The sequence below is a fragment of the Meriones unguiculatus genome, chromosome 12 (assembly GCF_030254825.1).
Source record: "Meriones unguiculatus strain TT.TT164.6M chromosome 12, Bangor_MerUng_6.1, whole genome shotgun sequence".
In the NCBI taxonomy this organism is placed as follows: domain Eukaryota; kingdom Metazoa; phylum Chordata; class Mammalia; order Rodentia; family Muridae; genus Meriones; species Meriones unguiculatus.
This window is the reverse complement of record NC_083360.1, coordinates 34,308,702-34,327,220: the sequence shown is the minus strand read 5'-3', so window position 1 is coordinate 34,327,220 and position 18,519 is coordinate 34,308,702. Positions and strand designations below refer to the sequence as shown.

General features: G+C 51.4%; 1 protein-coding gene across 17 annotated transcripts in view; it reads left to right on the top strand.

Annotated features, from left to right (window-relative positions):
* The window catches only part of Camk2b (calcium/calmodulin dependent protein kinase II beta), an 87,966-nt gene that overhangs the window by 22,661 nt on the left and 46,786 nt on the right, over nt 1–18,519 (top strand). For all 17 annotated transcript variants that reach the window (XM_060365640.1, XM_060365633.1, XM_060365639.1 and 14 more), the window contains exon 2: nt 14,291–14,385. In XM_060365640.1, coding sequence (XP_060221623.1) covers nt 14,291–14,385 — 95 coding nt within the window. The remainder of the gene's footprint in view (nt 1–14,290; nt 14,386–18,519) is intronic.

Genomic DNA, 18,519 nt, shown 5'->3' with positions numbered 1-18,519 from the left:
AGTTAATGAGGCTACTCAAGCCTTTCAGTGAGTGTTATCTTTGCCAACTTTAAAAAATTGTGGCCAAATGTACATAACTTGTACCTTCCTAACTATAAAGAATGGGATTATAGGTAACATTTGGTTGCTTACCACGTCGCATGCCCTATTTTCTTAATTTTACAAAAATTCTAAATAAAATACTACTTTTACTTACTGATGATACTATCTCAGCATAGTATGCATAATAAGGAAGTGGCAGAGTCAATTAATGGACAAACGGAGAAATAAGAAAAAAATGTCAGTTGTAAGTTTGTCCCTATGTACTATTATTTTCTCTAATTTACATACCTATCAACGCGCCTATTTATATTGCTACTTGACTAGTCAAAGTGCTTCTTAGATTTTATTTTCTAGCGTATCTGTTCCGAAACGGTAACCATTTTAGGTCAGAGTTCAGCCGCACTAAGTACACTCCTGCTGCCCACGTAACTTTTCCCTGTGCTCCGTCCGGGTGAAGCACCTTAGCCACCTGACACCAATTCCCTTCCCTCCTTCCTCCACGCCCTTGCCACAGCCGCTCTCTGCTTTCTCTCTCCGATTTGCCTATTCTAGACACCTGTGGCGGGGAGGGGAGGGGAGGGGAAGCCTGCAGTGTTCACCGTCTGCGCCTGGCTCGTTTCACTGAGTGAGTATCTCTAAGGTGTGTGGATGATGCGGTGTGTCGCCGGGACTGGCTTCCCTTCAGAGGCTGAGTAACGTTCCCTGTGTGGGCTCGTGCTGCCCTTTGCTCAGCCATTCTGCGTCTGCTTTTGGCAGTTGTCAACAGTGCTGCTCCGAGGATGGTGCGTGTTTCTGTTTTCGTCCCCGCCCTCAAGTCTTTGGCTTTACCCAGAACTGCCGGATCATTTGCTGACCCGGGGTGTAAATGTTCTGAAGAACTGCAGGCTGTCTTACCATTTCACATCCTCAACACTGATGCCAAAGCTGCGAGTCCTGTGCCTCCTCACCAGAGGACTTCAGCTTTTTGAAGTTTTTTGTTTGTTTGTTCGTTTGTTTTATAGTAAAAAGTGATCACCCTAATGAATGGGAAGTGACACCTCACCATGGCTTTTGAGTGATTTCCCTGTGGCTTTGGGATGCTGACTATCTCTCACAGTCCTTATGGACCATGTGTCTTCTTTAGAGAAATGTCTACTCAAGTCCTTGGCTTATTTTTAGAACGGTGCTCTTGGGTTTTGTTATTGACTTTCAGAATTCTTTTTATTTAGCTCTTATAGGGTATATGAATTACAAGGTTTTTTTCTCCAGTGTTTTAGATTATCTTTTTTATTGTCTTGGTAGGATTTACATCCAGGTCTGTGTGCGTGTGATTTGGGAGCACTGCCTCATGCCTGCTAGGCCACACTGAGCCACGTCCCATTCCCAATAGTTTAACATTTTCATGAAGTTCAGTTTATTGTTCTTGCTTGCCTTTTGGTGTCACATCTAAGAGATCACTGCCAAGTCGCGTAGATTTCGACCTATGTTTTATTCTAAGTATTTTTTATAATTGGCTCTCTTAAATTTGGGCTTTGAGTCATTTTTGGTTCAATTTTTATTTAAGATATAAATAATAAGTGCCCAACTTCATTCTTTTGCATGTAGTTATCCAGTTTTCCCAGGACCATTTGTTGACAAGACTTTCTGTTCTATAGCAAATGGTTTTAGCATCCTTATTGCAAGTTATTGGACCATATTTCATCCTGCTGGTCTGTTCTTATGCCAGCACCACATTCATTTTCATTACCTTCACTTTGTGATGAGTTCTGAAATCAGAAAATGTGAGTCTTTTAGCTTTGTTTAGCTTTTCTCCCAAAAGATTGTTTTGACTATTTGGTGTACCTTAAGATTACATGTGAATTTGGGGATAGATTTTACTATTTCTGTGGGTAGGGAAGCTAGTGGAATTTTGATAGGATAGTACTGTGTCTGTAATTGTTTTGGATAATATCTATATCTTTACTCCTAATCTGTTTGGGCCTTTACTTTGAAAGTCGGTTTCTTGTAGGCAGTATATAGTTGAGTCTTGCATTATACTATAATTTAGTGTATCTTGTTGTTTTTGTTTATTTGTTTTGTTGCTTTTGTTTTTCTGAGACAGGGTTTTTCTGTGTAGCCCTGGCTGTCCTGGAACTTGATCTGTAGACCAGGCTGGCCTTGAACTCAGAGATCTGCCTGTCTCTGCGACTCAAGTGCTGGGATTAAAGGCATGCACCACCACAGCCCAGCTATAGTGTCTTTTAAGTGTTGTATTTAGACTCAATTAATATTGCTATCTGTAGGTTCATAGCTATCATATTAGCTACTGTCTCCTCTTCTTTTCTGTTTCCTTTTGTCTTCCCTTTTCTGTCTGTTGTGGCCTAACTGAACATTTTCTATGCTGACTCCACGTTCCCCTCTCCCTCCTTTCTCTTTCTCTCATCCTCATCCTTCTCCCATCCCAGTGTATCAGTAATAATTCCCCATGATCCTCTGGTTGTCCTGGAGCTTGCAGTTTGCAGTTGCTCTGAGGACTCAACACTGCCCTGATTCTCAGGTCACAAAGTAGTACAGTACCTGTGGGCACTCACTTGCCCATTGGCTATAATCACCAAATATGTTGTTGCTGCTATTGTTACGGAGAAATAAAGTCTGCTCAAACAAACATGGGGGAAGTTGTGCACCAGTAAACTTTGATTAAGACACATAAAAATTCTTCAAAATGAAAAAAAAAATGGCATAGGTCAGAAACTTGGATCTACAGGAAGAAAGAGAAGGAATAAGTGAAGGTGATATAAAATGTGGTATAAATAAATAAATAAAATACTATTACTTGATCTGGTGGATAGTAGTTTATTAAAGCAATGCAGCCACAACATATTTGGTGATTATGGCTAATGAAGAAATGAGGTACACTGGGAGAGGAGAGGGATGAGAATGAGAGAAAGAGAAAGCATGGAGAGGGGAGAAGATGGAATCAGCATATAAATGTTTATTAGCTACATCAGGCAGAGAAGGATAAACAAGAAGCAGAAAAGGAGGGGGGAATGGCAGGAGGAGGCAAGAGGGGAGGGGCAGGAGGAGAGAAGGGCTGGGCTCAAGCTGTAAAGTGATTAGATAAAGAAATAAAGGGGAAAGGGGGAGAAAAGAAACAGAAAAAGGAGAAAATAGTAGCTAATGTAAAGGCTCAGAACCTCACCCTGCTTCTTGTTTCCTGAACTCCTTAGTCTCACATGTGTGGAGCCTGCTCCATCATCATGTCAGCATTTCTCCTGTTTTTTGTTTGTTTGTTTTGTTTTTTTGTCCCTTTCTTCCCCTTATCCTGGGCATTTCTCTGGGTACTTCTCAGTTCTGCCATTTGTTGCTCCCCAGCTCACTTGTCCTTTCTTCAGCCCCACCCAGGCTGGTTCTGAGCTCCTGTAAGGCATCCTCCATTTCTGTCCATGTCTTTGATTCGCCGCATGTTTTTTTCATTCTTTCTCAGAATTTCCATCTCTCTGATCACACTGCCCATCTGCTCCTGCGTGTGTTCCCATCTTCCCCATTAGCGCCTTTAGCATGTTGATCATAGTTGTTCCAACTCCCAGTCTGCTAGTTCCAGCACCTCCCTGCCACACTGGCGCCTGCTCGCTCTGCTTCCTTTTGTCCTTTTGTTTGACTTGCAGTTCCTGGTGGAATGATGGACGTGATGTAGAGGTTACAGCCCTGGTAGACAGGTGTTCAGTGACACACATCCGGGACAGAGCCCTGTCACCCCGTGCTCAGGTCTGAGCACTCAGGTTGTGACCTTCATGCCTGCTTCTCCCTCTCTTCCTTCCCCCTCCTCTCACGAGGTACAGAATGGCTAGAAGGGGCTGGGGCTGGGGCTGCCTTAGTTAGCCAGCACCCTGGACGGCAGGCCCCGTCCCGCTGCCTGAAGCCTTAGGGAATGGCCCTCTGGTTTCCCTGTGGGAGCTGGCAGGGCTCTCGGAGGTTAGGCTCACAGAAGGGCGAGTGTATGTCCTTGAGGCTCTCCACATGGGGCCTCCAGCACTAAGCGAGTTCCTACCCCAGCACCGACTCTCAAAGGCTGAGCTCTGCTGAGTCTAGTGTGTAGTGCAACAGCAGTTTGCCTGTGACCTCAGTTCTCTGGTGGGTCGAGGAAGAGTTAATGACCTCTATTTAACACGTTCAGCCTTGTGTGTGCGAAGAACAGGGACAGCTCCTAAGCTTTTCATGCTGGACCAGAAAATGCCTCAGGTTTGCTTCCCATATTAGTTCTTTAAACAGAAGAAAACATCAAGAACCTACCTGGAGCTTATTTTACCCCAGTTTGTCTGATTCAAAGCTGTATTTCCCCCTCCCCCTACAGTTTCCTCAATACCTCCGAGTTTGGAGAGAGGAGCCTTGATCCTCTTCCCTTGACATCCCCTGTTCCAAGCGTATCCATTAGTAAATATACCATCTATGCCTGCTGGGCCCTGTCTTCAGACTCTCTCCTCCACCTGCCTCTGACCTCATGCTGCCGCCTGGCTGACTGTGTGCTGTGGTGGGGATAGGTCACTTCTTCGGTCCAAGGATGGCCATGTTGAAGCCTGGGGAAGTCAGTGTCCTATATGCCTACCCTAGGAATTTATTAATATGCCTTATGAGCCTCAGCTGAGTCACGGCTGGGGTGCCAGGGAGATGAGCAAGTGAGCCTTGTGTGACCTTTTCGACTGGTATGTGCTTCCTGGTACATTATGGGGGAGGACTGGGAAAATGGGGAATGGGCCAAGATTGGGGAACTTGTTCTAGAGCTTACATCAGAAAAGGACACTGGGCAGGCCTGAGCTGGCTGACAGCACCCCCACCTTGTTTGTATGGCCCCGGATGGTGGAAACGCTAGTTGCCAAGTCAAGGGCAGATTTCCAGATTGCCCTGTGCCCGAGTGGGGGGAGAAGTAGAAGGTCAGGAGATAGGATTCACTCACATTGGAAAGTGGAGGGCCATCCTGTTGACCTGTGGGTCCTTGTAAGCCTGAGATCACATGACACACAGCCCCCAGTGTCACCCTCGGGTCGGCAGACGTTCCTGGTCACCTCCCGTGCATGTGGGCGGCTGTCCCCCAGAACTCTGTTCCTGCCTCACAGTTGTTACTTCTCCAGCCAATCCTTGGCCTGTTGCTGGGATGGGAGAGTCGGCAGTCAGGGCCTGGTGACTGGCGATCCGTCTTCCATCCCTGCTTCTGCCCGAGCATGCCCCTCTCAGCTGTCCGTCACACTGGCAGCCTCCCAGGACGCCTGTGGCCCAGTGCCCACCTCCTGACCTGTCCCTGTGTGGAAAGTAGACAGAAGTGACCTTGTGTGGGCCTCTGACACTAGGGGCTTTGGTGGGGATGGGGAGGGTCCGGGAAGAGAGGTAGGGACCCAGCCCCTGTCACATACCTCAGACAGGGGCCTGAGTGTGAGGAGTGCTGGGGAAGAAGAGCATGGACCAGCCCTCCTGGTAGGATAAGGAGTCCCTGAGAGCCTGTTAGACCTCACCTGGCCCCAGAGTACCACCCCAACACATGGGTCTTGCTGCTCTGAGACCCCCTGGGATAAGCAGACAGTCCTGCCTACTGAGAAGAGCTGCGGCCTGTGAGGCCGAACTCTAATGCAGGGTCCTGAACACAGATCACGGAGGATCATCTCCAGAGCAAAGACATCCTTGCACCAACAGTGCTTGAACTCCTGCGGTGATGGTGGCAGGATACCTCTGTGGAACCAGTGCATACATGTAAGCTTTGCCAGGCAGCGGGCCCGATCCCAGGACGCCAAGGGTGTCTCCTTGGCTTAACCTTGCCCAGCTGAGAATGCAGAGGGAAGATGGGGGCCCTTCTGGGGAGCTCCCCCTCTGAGATGTGCTCACAGTGCCTCCAAGGGCAGCAGCTGTGGTCCTGGGGTGAGGCCAAGGAATCGGGTGTTTATTTGTCCACACTCTGATGGACAATGCATTCATCCTCCGGAAGCATCTGTTACAGGCTTCTGTGGGTACACGGGGCTTCCAGCAGGAGTTGGTGTTCGGTCCTCAAACTGTTCAGTTCTCTTAGGGCCTCTTTTTTTTTTTAAATGAAGATTTTTGTAATCTGTAGGTGAGGGGAAAACCTGCCTTCCTGGGAGACTCATAGTACTGATGGCTGTGCCAAAAGCCTGAAAAAAAAAAGAATGTTCCACTTTACACATGCAATGTACATGAACATGGACACACAAACAAACACAAAATAAGGTGAAAAAAATTAAAAATAGAGATGGGCACGGCAGCTTACACTCACGCTTTTAACCCACCCACGGGGAGGCAGTGGCAGGTAGGTCTCTGAGCTTGAGACCAGCCTGGTCTACAAAGCAAGGTTTAGGACAGCCAGGTCTACACAGAGAGACTCTGTCTCAAAAAACCAAAAATGTAAATAAATTAAAAAATTTTTAATTAAAAAGTAAATAGGGATAGTTGCATTTGCCATTATGTTAGAACGGGGTCATACCAGAGACATGGCTGCTGTTGTCATGGAAAGGGGAGAATTGGCCCCACAAATATACAGAGGACACCATGTGGCCACTCACGCATAATGGCGGTGCTCCATGCCATGAAAAACAGATGCCTCAGTACAGAGCAGGGGAGAGCTTCAGGGACCCCAGAAGGACTGTGGCTGGAGTGCCTGGCAGCCAGAACATGCCTGACTGGTGCCAGGGTCATAAATTAAGATAAAAACACCCAATGATTTGCTTTTTGGAAACAAAGCCCATGGAAATAACCAAACTGCTCACAGCAGGTCTTTTAAGAGATGGCAAATTGGAAGCAACCCTTGAGTTGCCAGGAGAGAGTGCTTGGCTTTCAAATGAGGGAAGCTCTCCACAGCTGGAGGAGGGGCTCTTGTCAAAGCATGGGCGTTATGTGTGCATTATGTGGCCGTGGAAAAGGCAAAATCTAAGGAAAGACTTGCTGAGAAAGTCTTGTTTGGTGTTTGGCGACTTTTGTGCACATGCAGACAGAATTCAGTGCTGTCCAAATGCTTGTCCCCGGAAGGGCCGCCTCAAGCCCAGCGCTCAGAATCCAGGACGCGTGGACTCTGGGCAGAGCTTAGCAACACACAGCTGGCACGCTCTCCTCACCTGCGCTCATGCGGGACGCGGGAAGCGTTGGAGGCTCACTACTGCGGCTCATTCACAGCCTGTCCACACAGCAAGCAATGCTCACTGGTCAGAGCAAGCTGTTGAAGATGTATCCGGGGCACGCGGACAACTGATGGGGACAGGGAGCAGACAGCTAGACAAGCACTCTTGTGTGACAGGGAGTCTCCCCAAGTCGCAGAGCCGCTGCTGCACAGGAAACAGGCAGGTTAGGAAGGGCACTGTGACTCCTGTGTGTTCTTAATGACCTTGGTTACTCTGTTGCAAACCTTGTAACCGTAATGATAACAATGCAAAAGCAATCCCTGCTGGTGACTGGTGGATAGAGGATTCTGTTCTTGAGTTGTTGCTTAGAAGTTGAAAAACACATAAAAGAAAAATCTTGCGGTGGCATCAACACTTCCTTCCAAGCAGAGGTTAGTGTTTCTAGAAAATTGCTTAAGTCAGGGTTAAAATAGGAAAGGGTTAGGCATGTGGGTGTGAGGCTATAGTACCAGCCACTCAGGAGCTGGGCATATGGGTTGAGAACAGCAGTTCAGACTCAGCCTGGAAAACATCAGGACCTCACCTTAGGTTAGGATAAATGGATGGATGGACAGATATTAGATAGACGACAGAGAAGCCTTCTTCCCCTTCACTTTTAAGAGTTCCTTACAATCAGAGGGAGAAAAGGATTTTGTTCAGGTTAGTACATAAATAGCAATTTAAGGATAGACTGTGGAAGCCCTCTGCATGGCCATGACTTGCACCTACTGGTCTGTCTTTAACTCTGACCCCTTCGTAGAGCCTGATTGGACTGTCCAGGTCAGAAGATTGGACAAATGGTCAGGAGGAGGTTTCAAAACAGCCATTTAGTACTTTACAGCAGCAAATAAAACCATTGCCTGCTTGGAACTTCCAAAAAGTTCTGCTGGGGTGGATCTGGTGGGGAGGCCCTGCTGAGGAGCAGCTCCTGTGTGGGCCTGCCGAGGGGTCGGCTGGAGTGGACCTGTTGGGAGGATCTTCTGGGGGTTGTCTGAGAATACGGTGCTTGTTCCTGGGGCATATCCCTGACCCTCATAGGCCCTAGACAAGGAACCTGACTGGGAAACATCCATTTGTAAACAGCCAGGAGGCTTGGAGTTTTGATTTTCCCTCAGGGCTTCTGGTCATGCTTCTCCCTAAAACGTAGGAGCTCCAGAAATTGCCACCAGCCTTTCTGTGGATGGCAAAGCCTGCAGCTCAACCCTGGGCTTCCATTGTAGCTGGCTTCTGGGAGCGTGTGAAATGCACTGTACTTCGTTGTCAAGCAACCAAAGGCATTTGTGGGAGAGGGCCAAAGTCCTGGTGGCAGGTGTACTTATGCAAATAATGAGCTTCCCTCACAGGCACAGGCTAGCAGAGGCCCAAGACAGAGGCAGGAAAGCCCAGGGTGGCAAGAAGAGGTCATTAGCATGGTGGGGCACAGAGAAAGGAGTGGCGAAGTGTCCACTAAGGGGATGGAATCCAAGAGTTGAGGGGTGGCTAACACCCCTTTGCCTCAGCCATCTTGAGTTCAGTCTGCAGTGACTGTGGCCTGTCGTGGGGGTCTCAGGGGTCTGGTTCCCTAGCTATACCATCCTGGAAGCGAATCACGTTGCTAGTGCTTTCTGAGTGCTGGGCAGTGCTGGCATCTGCATGGGTCATCTCATTTCCCCAGACATGGTCTATAAGAAGATGAACAGCCATTATCCCCTTGCCTTCTGAAGTCCCCATCTGAGCAGAGTCTGTGAGGACAGAAGATAGCATTACAATGTCTTAACCACACTGCAAGAGCTGGGAACCGTGGTATCTCACAGTGAAAGTGACTCAATCCACCCCAACAGGAATCTTGAGAGTCAATAACCACTGACCTAAGACTACTGGTCTACCACCTCCTCTGCGGGTACCAGCTTCAGCCCTGCAGTAGCCATACAGAGATGAGGAAGCAGGGAGCAGCCTGGACAGCAGAGAGGGCAAAGGTGCAGGTAGCAAGGCCTAGGACCGAGAGGGCCATAGCGTGGCACAGGAAGGGAGTTCTGACATGGTCCACGGAAGCCACAGATGATTAGCAATGGGCGCAGGCTCCTGGTGTTGGCGGGCTGGGAGGCCTCTCAGAGCCAGGGTCTTTAGGAATCCTGAAGGCAGATGCGGCCTGTGGAGGGCAGCAGAGCTGGGGATAGTAGGTGGCCAGACTGTCTGTATAGACTTGGCATTGCCACACTGTTGGGGAGTTAGAGGCAGGTGGGATTCCTGAAGACTGAGCACTTCTGCCATTTCCTGTGGTTGTCTGTGGTCAGCTGATAGGATTGATTCCCGCCCCCCAGCCTTCCCTAGGGGCTTGCAAAGGAGACCGCACTCCAGTGGTGAAGCAAGTGTGGAGAGCAGATGCCTAGGGCCGCCCAGCTCCAGGGTTCCAGGCCTGCGTGGAATTAATTCTCCCCCTTTTCTCTCAGGACCTGTTTTCAGGTACTGTTGATCCTGTTGTAAATGAGACCGCGTTTGGAGCCTTGAGCGAGTCAGGGCTCAAGGAGTCTTTTCTTGTTTTAATTAGCTTTATTTGATTTTAAAAGCCCTATAACATGCTTGGTGCCCTGGGGCCTCGGGATCTGAGCAGGCTATTCCAATCGCTTTCTATTAGTTCTGAAGCAGTCGGCCCACCCCAGGCGCCCCGCATGTGACCTTGGGGTTGAGGTGAAGTTTGAGTCAGTGTCTAGCCTGAGCCCTGGTGTATCCAACCCCGTCTGGATATTTTTCTGCCCGTGTATCTGCCGCTGCTGTTGCCACGGGTAGGTGGCCTGATTTGGGAGCCGGCAGTGTTTTCCAAGGTGACTGCTGCCACTACCCATCCTGCCTGCCTGTGCTTCTGTGCCTGTACACAGGGCCTTGGGGCCGCCTCCTCCATCCCTTTGAAGCGGCCCTGAAAAGGACTCCTAGCCGGCACAGTCATCCCCCAGACCACGGCAGGCATGGGGAAGCAGCTGTAGAGCCACCCTCTCCTTCCCTAGCGACTCTGCCACTTGCCAGGGCCACTGTCACGGGAATGTCCCCTACAAGTAGCCACAAACATGTTTAGCCTAGTCAAGGGGGGACCCTGACACCTTGGACATCTTCAAGATGGGGCTTCAAGCCTATCCACGTGTCTGCACCCCATTCCCCAGCTCTGCTCATTCTGAGTCTGACCACTCGGCCTCAGCGTTGGTGGGTGGGCCCCCTTTTTCTGGACCACTCTTGTGGGGTCTGCCTACTTCGTAAGAGCCTGAGAAAACCCCTCCTGATGAGCCATTTCAGGTCCCTTCTGCTTCCTGGCCCTTTCCCTGGCTGCCATTTTCCTGCAGCCATTCCTGCTCTACAAGGCCGGACCAAAACCAAGGTCCAGCAGCTCCAGCATCCAAAGCCAACCCGAGACACTTCCGGTCTGTTCTGACTTCCACGTCAGACCGAGGTCCCAGCATGAGAATCCAGGCTGGGTAGGACTGAGGCCTGCCTGCTAGTCGCAGTGAAGAAGGGCAGAAATGGGCAGGTAGCTGGTCATAATAAAGTGGAGAAACAAATCCCAGCTACTTAAGACAATAAGCGGAAAGATCAAAAGTTCAAGGCCCAAGTGGACTCTGGGAAACATTAAGTTGGGAGGGGCATGTGTTGGGATGATCCAGGAGGAGTTGGAAGACAGGAATTTGGGGTGGGGAGGGGTATGATCAAAATGCATTGTATGCACCTACAAAGTTCTCGAAAGAATAAATCAAAATATTATATATTAAAAATAAGTATTTTTTTCCCAATTTTTAAAAATTGGGATGCAAAATCATAAAATAATGGTAGTTCTTAATTTAAAAAATTCAAGGCCTGCTTGGGCAACTTAGTGACAGTCTGTCTTTAAAAAAGTAAGAAAGGGTTGTTGCGCTGGTTTTTAAACTCTATTTTATTTGGGCCATTTAAGCCTCTACCTCCCTTCCACCAGTCCTTTAACCCTAGGTAAGAGAGAGGTTGGGGGGGAGGGGCGCAGACCCCTTTACTTCTCCGGGCTGTTTAGGGCCAGTGGGTTCTTTTTACGTTTAAGGAATCAGATATAGCTGCTACTGGCAGGCCACTCAGGAACAGTTTCCCCGAAGCATCAGATTTTGTTGTTGTTTTTAAGTTTAGTGAGTAAACTGCAATAAAAAAATCAATCTCCATCAACAGCAAACACAGCCAGCGGTCTCCTCCAAGCCGCTGTATTGAAATATTTCTCTCCCTCAGTCTCCTCCAAGCCACCACGCCGTCCATCTCTGGTCCCTCCAAACTGTCACACCTTCTCTCTCTGGGCTCTTCTGTTTCTATCCCTCAGAGGCCTAGGCCACGCCCCTCTCCATGCTGCATGGGGCAGGCCGTTACCAGCTGGCAGAGACCACGCCCAGCAGGAGGCAGTTACCAGCTGTGGACAAACTAAAGCCCAAACTAAAATCCCACGCTTGGGATTAAAGCAAAAACATATTTACATAACATGACTGAGTTTACAAAGAAACCAACACCCCCATTACAGTGGGGGCTAGATGGTAGAGTGCCCACCTGGAGTGAAGGAAGCCCTAGGTCCCGTATTAGGGAGCATGGGGGTCGGGTGAGGTCGGGGACGGAAACCATCAGGTGGAATTATGATGAAGCTCAGTGAGGGGCAGATACTGAGAGGAGACTGGGCTGTTTGAATTGGGTCTTGAAGAATGGGTATGAGTTGGCCTGAGACAGTCACAAGGTCACAGTCTAGACTAAGGATCTTTGTCCACGTTGTTTCTCAGTAATTATAAATTTGAGTGACAGGTGTTATGAGTAAACACGTGCTGTGAGTCCTGAGGGGGACAGCAATTCCCTTGGCCTCCTTGTTCTTAAAGATGTCCAGGGTGTCAGCCCCCCTCACCCCCGCCGGTATGATATATCCTAACCATGTTTGTGGCCACTGTGACTGTGTCATTTGCACAGACGGAGAGGGTGATTTTGCAGCTCCTTCCTCATGCCTGCAGTGGTCTGGGGAACGGCTGTGACCGCTAGGGGACTTTCTCAGGGCTGGCTTCAAAGGGATGGAAGAGGTGGCCCCGAGGCCCTGAGCACAAGCACAGACGTCATTGGGGTCAGCCTTCTCCCCCTCAGCACACAGCTCCCTGTAGGGGGTCCTGCTTGTGGTTGAGGCCAAGCAGGGGCCATGCAGTTGGAACGTTGGCTAGTCCTCCTGAGCACTTGCTGGCTGCCTGGCTGTGCCTGCACCTCCCCACCTTACAGCTTCATCCCTGCTTCTTCCTTCTGGCAGCTGCCCAGGCCTGGCTTCTTCCATCCCTGCTGGGTGCCTAGCCGAAGCCTGAGCTGACAGCAGAGCCCTCTGCAGAGGAAAGGGGGGCAGTGTGCACAAGCAGTCTGTAGACTGTCCACCTGCCACAGACGCTTGGTAGTTTGGTGTGTGGATGCCCTGGCGCTAGGGGAGAGCTGTGGCTCAGACACTTAGGAATGTCCTTCCCTGGGTCAGGTTGGCATCTGAGAGCCTACTCCGCTGACAAGACAGTGTGTGTGTGTGTGTTGGGGGGGGCTCTACCCTGCTTTGTATATGGGCTCCCGCACTGAGAAGGTGTCTCACAGATGTACAGTTCCGCCTCCTGTGAGGTCTTGCCCCTGTCACAGGAAAGCCTAGACTATCTCCCACCCTCAGGAGCTGGCCTGGAACTCACAGGCTGCAGGCGCTGTGCTCTCTGGGCTTGAGTGACACAGATGGCAACGTGGGGCCCCGAGCAAAGGGAAGGTGAGGGCACACAGCAGACAAGGCCATGTGAGGCCCTGCTGCTCCACTATACACATGGGGAAACTGAGGCTCATAGAGTACATCAGTCTGTGCAACCAGGAAGTGGCAGACAGAAGGAAGCCTGGCCAGACACGGTGGCTGTGAAAAACAGTAAGCCAGGGTAGGGCATGGTTCAAAAGTGGAGTACTTCCCTTCAGTGCAGGAGGCTCCGGGTTCTGTCTAGCATGGCCAAAAACAAAACAAAAGAAGAAAACTGTTGAGACTGAAGGAAAAAAAAAACAAAAAACCCAGTAACTCTTTCTTTACATTTTCCTTACAAAGGGAGGTTTTGAGCCTGTAACTCACACATAAGTGGAAAAATGGAACAAGAAGCTACAGATTAAACACATGCCACGCTGGCCACCCCCGCCCCTGGGCAGCCCTGACCCTGTGCACAGGGTCACAGCAGTTAGGCCGTGGTGGCCAGCCTGAGTGAGACTGAGCTCAGTGTCTGAGGAGTGCTGGCCATAATGGCATGAGCCATTCAGCAACCAGTCAGATGGAGGGCAGTCACTTACTTTTTCCTAGGAAAGTGAACAATATATAATATATATATATAATAAAATAAAAATTATATATATATATATATATTTTTTTTTACAAAGGCTTATTTCAAAATGCTGGTGGTCACCACCTGAGATGTGGTTATCCGAGCCAAGTACTTTAGGGGTGCAGAGATGGATGGATGTGAGGGACCGGACCAGGGAGTGTTTGACCTGGCGCGGCCTCCTCTCCCCACGGCTCCGGGTCTCTGTGGGTCGGCTCTATGGGCAGCAGTCAGAGCCTCTCTTGACACGGCTGACACTTTAAGTCACGCTGGTGAGCTCCGGTACTCTGTTCTTGTGGCCTGCCCTGGACCTCGTGGCCTCTTCTGAGATGCAGGGACAGTGGTGTGTCCGGGGCTCCCTTGCCTCTGGTTTTGCAGTTAAGCTGGGTAGTGCTTCTCTCTGTAAAGCCTTCCATGGGTCCCTGTGTCCGGAGGCACCCATTTCCAGCACACCTGCCCTCCAGCCCGGCCTCGCCCCTAGGAAGGACATGCCGGGGTATTATGAACTTGAAGGTGCCTCTCAGTCCAGCTGACGGATGGGTCAGGACTGGGGTGGTATACGGTAATTGAGTGGGGACCCTCTCAAGGCGTGGCTAGTACTCCTTTTCAAAGAATCTCCACAAGAGGATTTGTCTGGCCCTGTGCTGCTGGTGCCAAGTAGGGTGGCCAGAAGCTGAGTGGCAGGGCCATAGACTTCCTTTGGTCACTGGCCGTGTGCCCACGGCCTGGCAGTGGCAAGGTTCTACGTGTCTTTGGAGATTAATTGGTTCTCTTTCTCTCTCTCCCTGTGTCTGTCTTCTGCCCCTGCGTTCTTTCCAGGGGGGCTTTCTCTGTGGTCCGACGCTGCGTCAAGCTCTGTACCGGCCATGAGTATGCAGCCAAGATCATTAACACCAAGAAGCTGTCAGCCAGAGGTAGGACCCGGCGGGGGCTTGTGGTGGTGGTGGTGGGCTGTCTCAGCCTATCGGGACCGTGAGGAGGGGACCAAGAATGCCCAGGCCTTCAAGATGGCTCTGTCTGCGGGGACATGGGAGGACTCTGCCCTCAGACCCATCACAACTTTCACCTCTCCGATTTGGGGGTTCCCATGTAGCATCTCCAGGTCTCATGCCAGTGAGGCACTGGGGGACTGGGTGATGCTTCCCTCAAAACTGTGCTCCAGGAAGAGCGAGGGCGCTAAGTTGTGGGTGGGTAATGGCAGGGCTGCTGTTGGCACCCAGTTGCTAGTCAAGTCCCCTAGGCTCACTTGGGGTGTCCCAGATGGATTCTTAACTGAGGTCTTCTGAGCAGGGCACACCATTGCCTGCCCCAGGGACACCTCCGCAGGCTTGCAGGTGTGCAAAGAAGGTTTTACATGGTGCTGGCTGGGCAGGTCACCCAGACAGACGGGCAGAGCCAGGGCCTGTGTGGGGGCTGGTTTTCAGAAGCCACTCTCCTGTGATTTCCTGGGGGTGAGGCACAGAGTGAGTGGGGGGTTGTAGAACTGCATAGGGATCTGGACAGAGTCCCCAAGTGGGGTGGGCTGGAGGCCTGGTGAGACCGTGGAGTTGGCTGCTAATGTGAGACGCCATTGCCACATCACCCCTCACTTCTCACACCCCTCCTGCCCCTCTTTCTTCTCCTCCTCTCCTTCTCTTCCTCCTGTCCTCAGACATTATAGCCTGAGTGAGCTTCCAGGCTAAAATCTGAGCCAATTGGGGGCCAAGGAGCCCCTGCCCTCCCTCATCCTGACCGGGAGATGTTTGGGGGCTGAATTAGGACAGGGTCAAGGCCTCATCCAGGAAGCATGTTGAAGGTGTGAACCGCTTTGCTGACTGCAGGATCTACAGTTTACAGTCTGACAACCCATGGGTCACGTAGTTGACCCCAGTCTTACAAATGTATCAACATATGTGTGAGCATGTCTGAGCACCTGCTGTATACCAGGCCATTGGCACTCTCATGTGTGTTTCCTCTTGGAAGCATCCTGTGAACTTACAGTGGGGATCTTCAAGGCCCTGGGATGCTTCTGTACCAGCCGTCACTGAGTAATACCTGGGCCTGCTTAGTCTCCGTGTGGGACCTCCAGCCCTGAAGGGCCACGGAAGGTGAGGACGTACAGAAGCCTTGCAAGAACAGGGAGCAAGATCTCTTCCACACCCCAGACGGGGAGCTGTATTGGGTGGGAGAGGCTTGAGTGTCCCTTCTCCTGAGAGTCTTCATTGGCTAGATGTGGGTCACCTGAATCTGGGGCTGTGCGCCTGGTTCTTCTCTGACAAGACACAGTATGGAGCCCTCCATGCTCAGAGTGAGCCCAGGCCCAGCGGGAGGCCACCTCCCTTGGGTCTCCAAGCAATATCCCTGAAGCGTGCACACACCGCTCCCGACGAGAGAGCACAGAGGAGAGGGGGTCCGCGCTTCAAAGCCGCCGATGGTGACAGCGTTGGAGTTAACTCCCACAGATGGTCTGCTGTGCGCACTGTGCCAAATCTCGGGATGCTCTGTGCTCCCCGCCGCAGTCGGGATTGGTTTGCACACAGATGTGAGACGTTCTCGGCATCACAGGGCAGGTGGAGAGCACGGGCCTCCTGTACCCAGGAGGTGCCTGAGCGCCTGTGTGTCAGTCCCACTTCCTGGCTGTTGTCACCATCCCTAGACTTCTCCAGCTCTCGCCACGTTGCTGTTCTGTCCCACCTGTGTCTTTCGCTGCCACAGGGCCCGCCTGGTACTCAGGGGTGTCTGGAAGGCAGGTTGCGTCCTGCTGTCGTGCGCTGTTCTTTCGAACAGAGACTGCTCTTTCTCCAGCTCTGGCACGTGGCCATGATAGCGGGCCCACTGGAGCCCTGGCCATGCCAGTTGCTCAGTAGAAGCTGCATGCATTGTCTGGCAACCCAAGCTGCTTTCCCGGTCAATCTAATAGTCTGAAACCCCATCCAGAGGCATTGACTTAGGCAACCGGAATCCATAATGCTGCATGTCTCCATTTGCCTCACCACTGAGAGGCAGTAGCCACTCTTCTGCCGTCCTTGGTCCTCACGGGGGGCCCTCGAAGCCCTGCGGACCTAGACTTTTTCCCCCTCACACAGAGGTACAGTCGTAAGGCCCAAGCCCCTCCTCGGCTGGTGGGCCTGTGCAGGCTGTGTGACCTCACAGGGCCACTCACTGGGCACCTTTTGTGCTGCCGGGCCGTTTGAGGTCACCTCGTCCCTGCCAGCTTTTTCTGGGCCCTTTTCACACTTAATCTTGCCTGCGGGCCTATACGAGACCCCAGTATGTCTAGACAGACCCTCACTTACCCTACAGATTCGGCCCGCGTGCTGGACGGGGCTGAGAGGCCAGAAAAAGTCACGCCAAAAGTTAGCTGAGTGTTGTGGGGTGAGTAGAAGTTTGTCAGGCTTGAGCAGAAAACCATCCGGGTATTTTTCCATAGCATTTGTCAGCCTCTTTGGAATTAATCAGTCCCCCTATTTATATCCTCAAAGTGCTTCGCAGGTTGGGGGAATTGAGAGGAGGGGAAATCTGAACCCCGAGGCGTGGTCTGCGTTCTTTCTCCTGACCCTGCCCTTGCTCCTCCCTGACTAGGACCCCTTTAACTGCCAGGCAGCTGGAGTTGCCAGTGTGTTGAGGCACGGGAGGGAGAAGGCCTTACCACAGACCCTGCTGTTCACATTCCATGCCAGCTGGGCTGGATGGTGGGTGGTGGAGCAGCAGCAAGGAGTGGGTTGGAAATTATGAACATCAGCAACACCGCCCCCCTTTCCCTGTGTGCGCACCCCGCCTCACCTTCTTCCCCATTACTCCCTGTCTAGGGATGTCCTGTTGTCGGCTTTCAGAAGGGCAAACTGACCCGGGCTGCTTTGCCTTCCACTGAGGGTCCCCACACTGTCCAGCAAAACTGGCTTGCTCTTGAGCATTTCTTTTTCATGATGAACTTTTTAACATAGAAATTTCATTCCCAAACACCAGCTCTTGTCTGGCCTTGCCTTTCTGTGTCCCAGACCCCAGGACGGTTACCGTCCTGCTGGGAATGTCTCAGCGTGTATCCCTGGCAGGTAATCCCGGCTGTAATTCCTTGCTGTCATCAAATGCTCAGCTCTGTTTCTAATATGTGCCTGGTTGCGACAGGATGGTAATGGGACCACGTAGTTGGCTCATCTTTGACACTGAGCCTTACTCTGGGTGGCGTCTCTGAGCAGCTGCCTTGTCACACCTGGTTGACCCAACAGGGCCATGCGGCCACTACTGTGGTAAAGCCCCAGACTAACTGAGTGCCCAGCAAGGAAGCTGACCCTATCGATCCTTGATCTGGGGTCTGAGCAGTAAGCCAGAGCTGGCCTTGCCTTGACTGCTGTGGCTTTGCCTCTGTTTCCTTCTGTGTCCACAGTCTGCCTCACGAGGGATGTTGGTGACCGTGCTGACAGGCCAGTGATGCCCAGGAGGTGGCACTGTGGAGATTCCTTCCTGGTTGCCAGACAGAACCCTGCCTTCATCCCCCACCACTGTCTGCATTTCTCTGTCCTGTGTCCCCGCTGCCCCACCTACCTCCCCTTAGGTCCCCAAGGCTCCTTAAGCCTCTGGCACCCTTTGGAAGGGGTGAGGGAGAGGGTGTCAAGTGAGCTGTCAGCCTCAAGGTGGTTGGCTACTTTTTGATGGGATGCCTGGCACCTGGCTGTCTTATGACCTCATGGGTTCTCCCTACACCTCAGTTTTCCCAGGTGAAAACGGAACTACTCAGAGGGATGATGTGTAGGCTGCCTGGGTAGCCATGCCTGCAGTCCCCTCCCCACCGCCCCTTTACCTGGCCGGTGGCTGTGGCACTGACCCTGGCTTTGCCTGGACCCTGCTGTCGTCTGTACACTTGGCCCTCTTCTCCACGCAACTGTCCTGGATCTGCTGGTTGAGCCCTGCAGGCCTTAGGCTCACCTTGCAGCCTCCCAGTTCCCAGCCTGGAGCTGAGAATTTACGGGACTGTGGACACCTATTATGCCCAGCTCTCCATGGGGCCTCTGCCTGGTTGCCTCAACTTCCTCGTTCCTATGTGCTGGACAGAGACTTCTTAATGTAGGGAA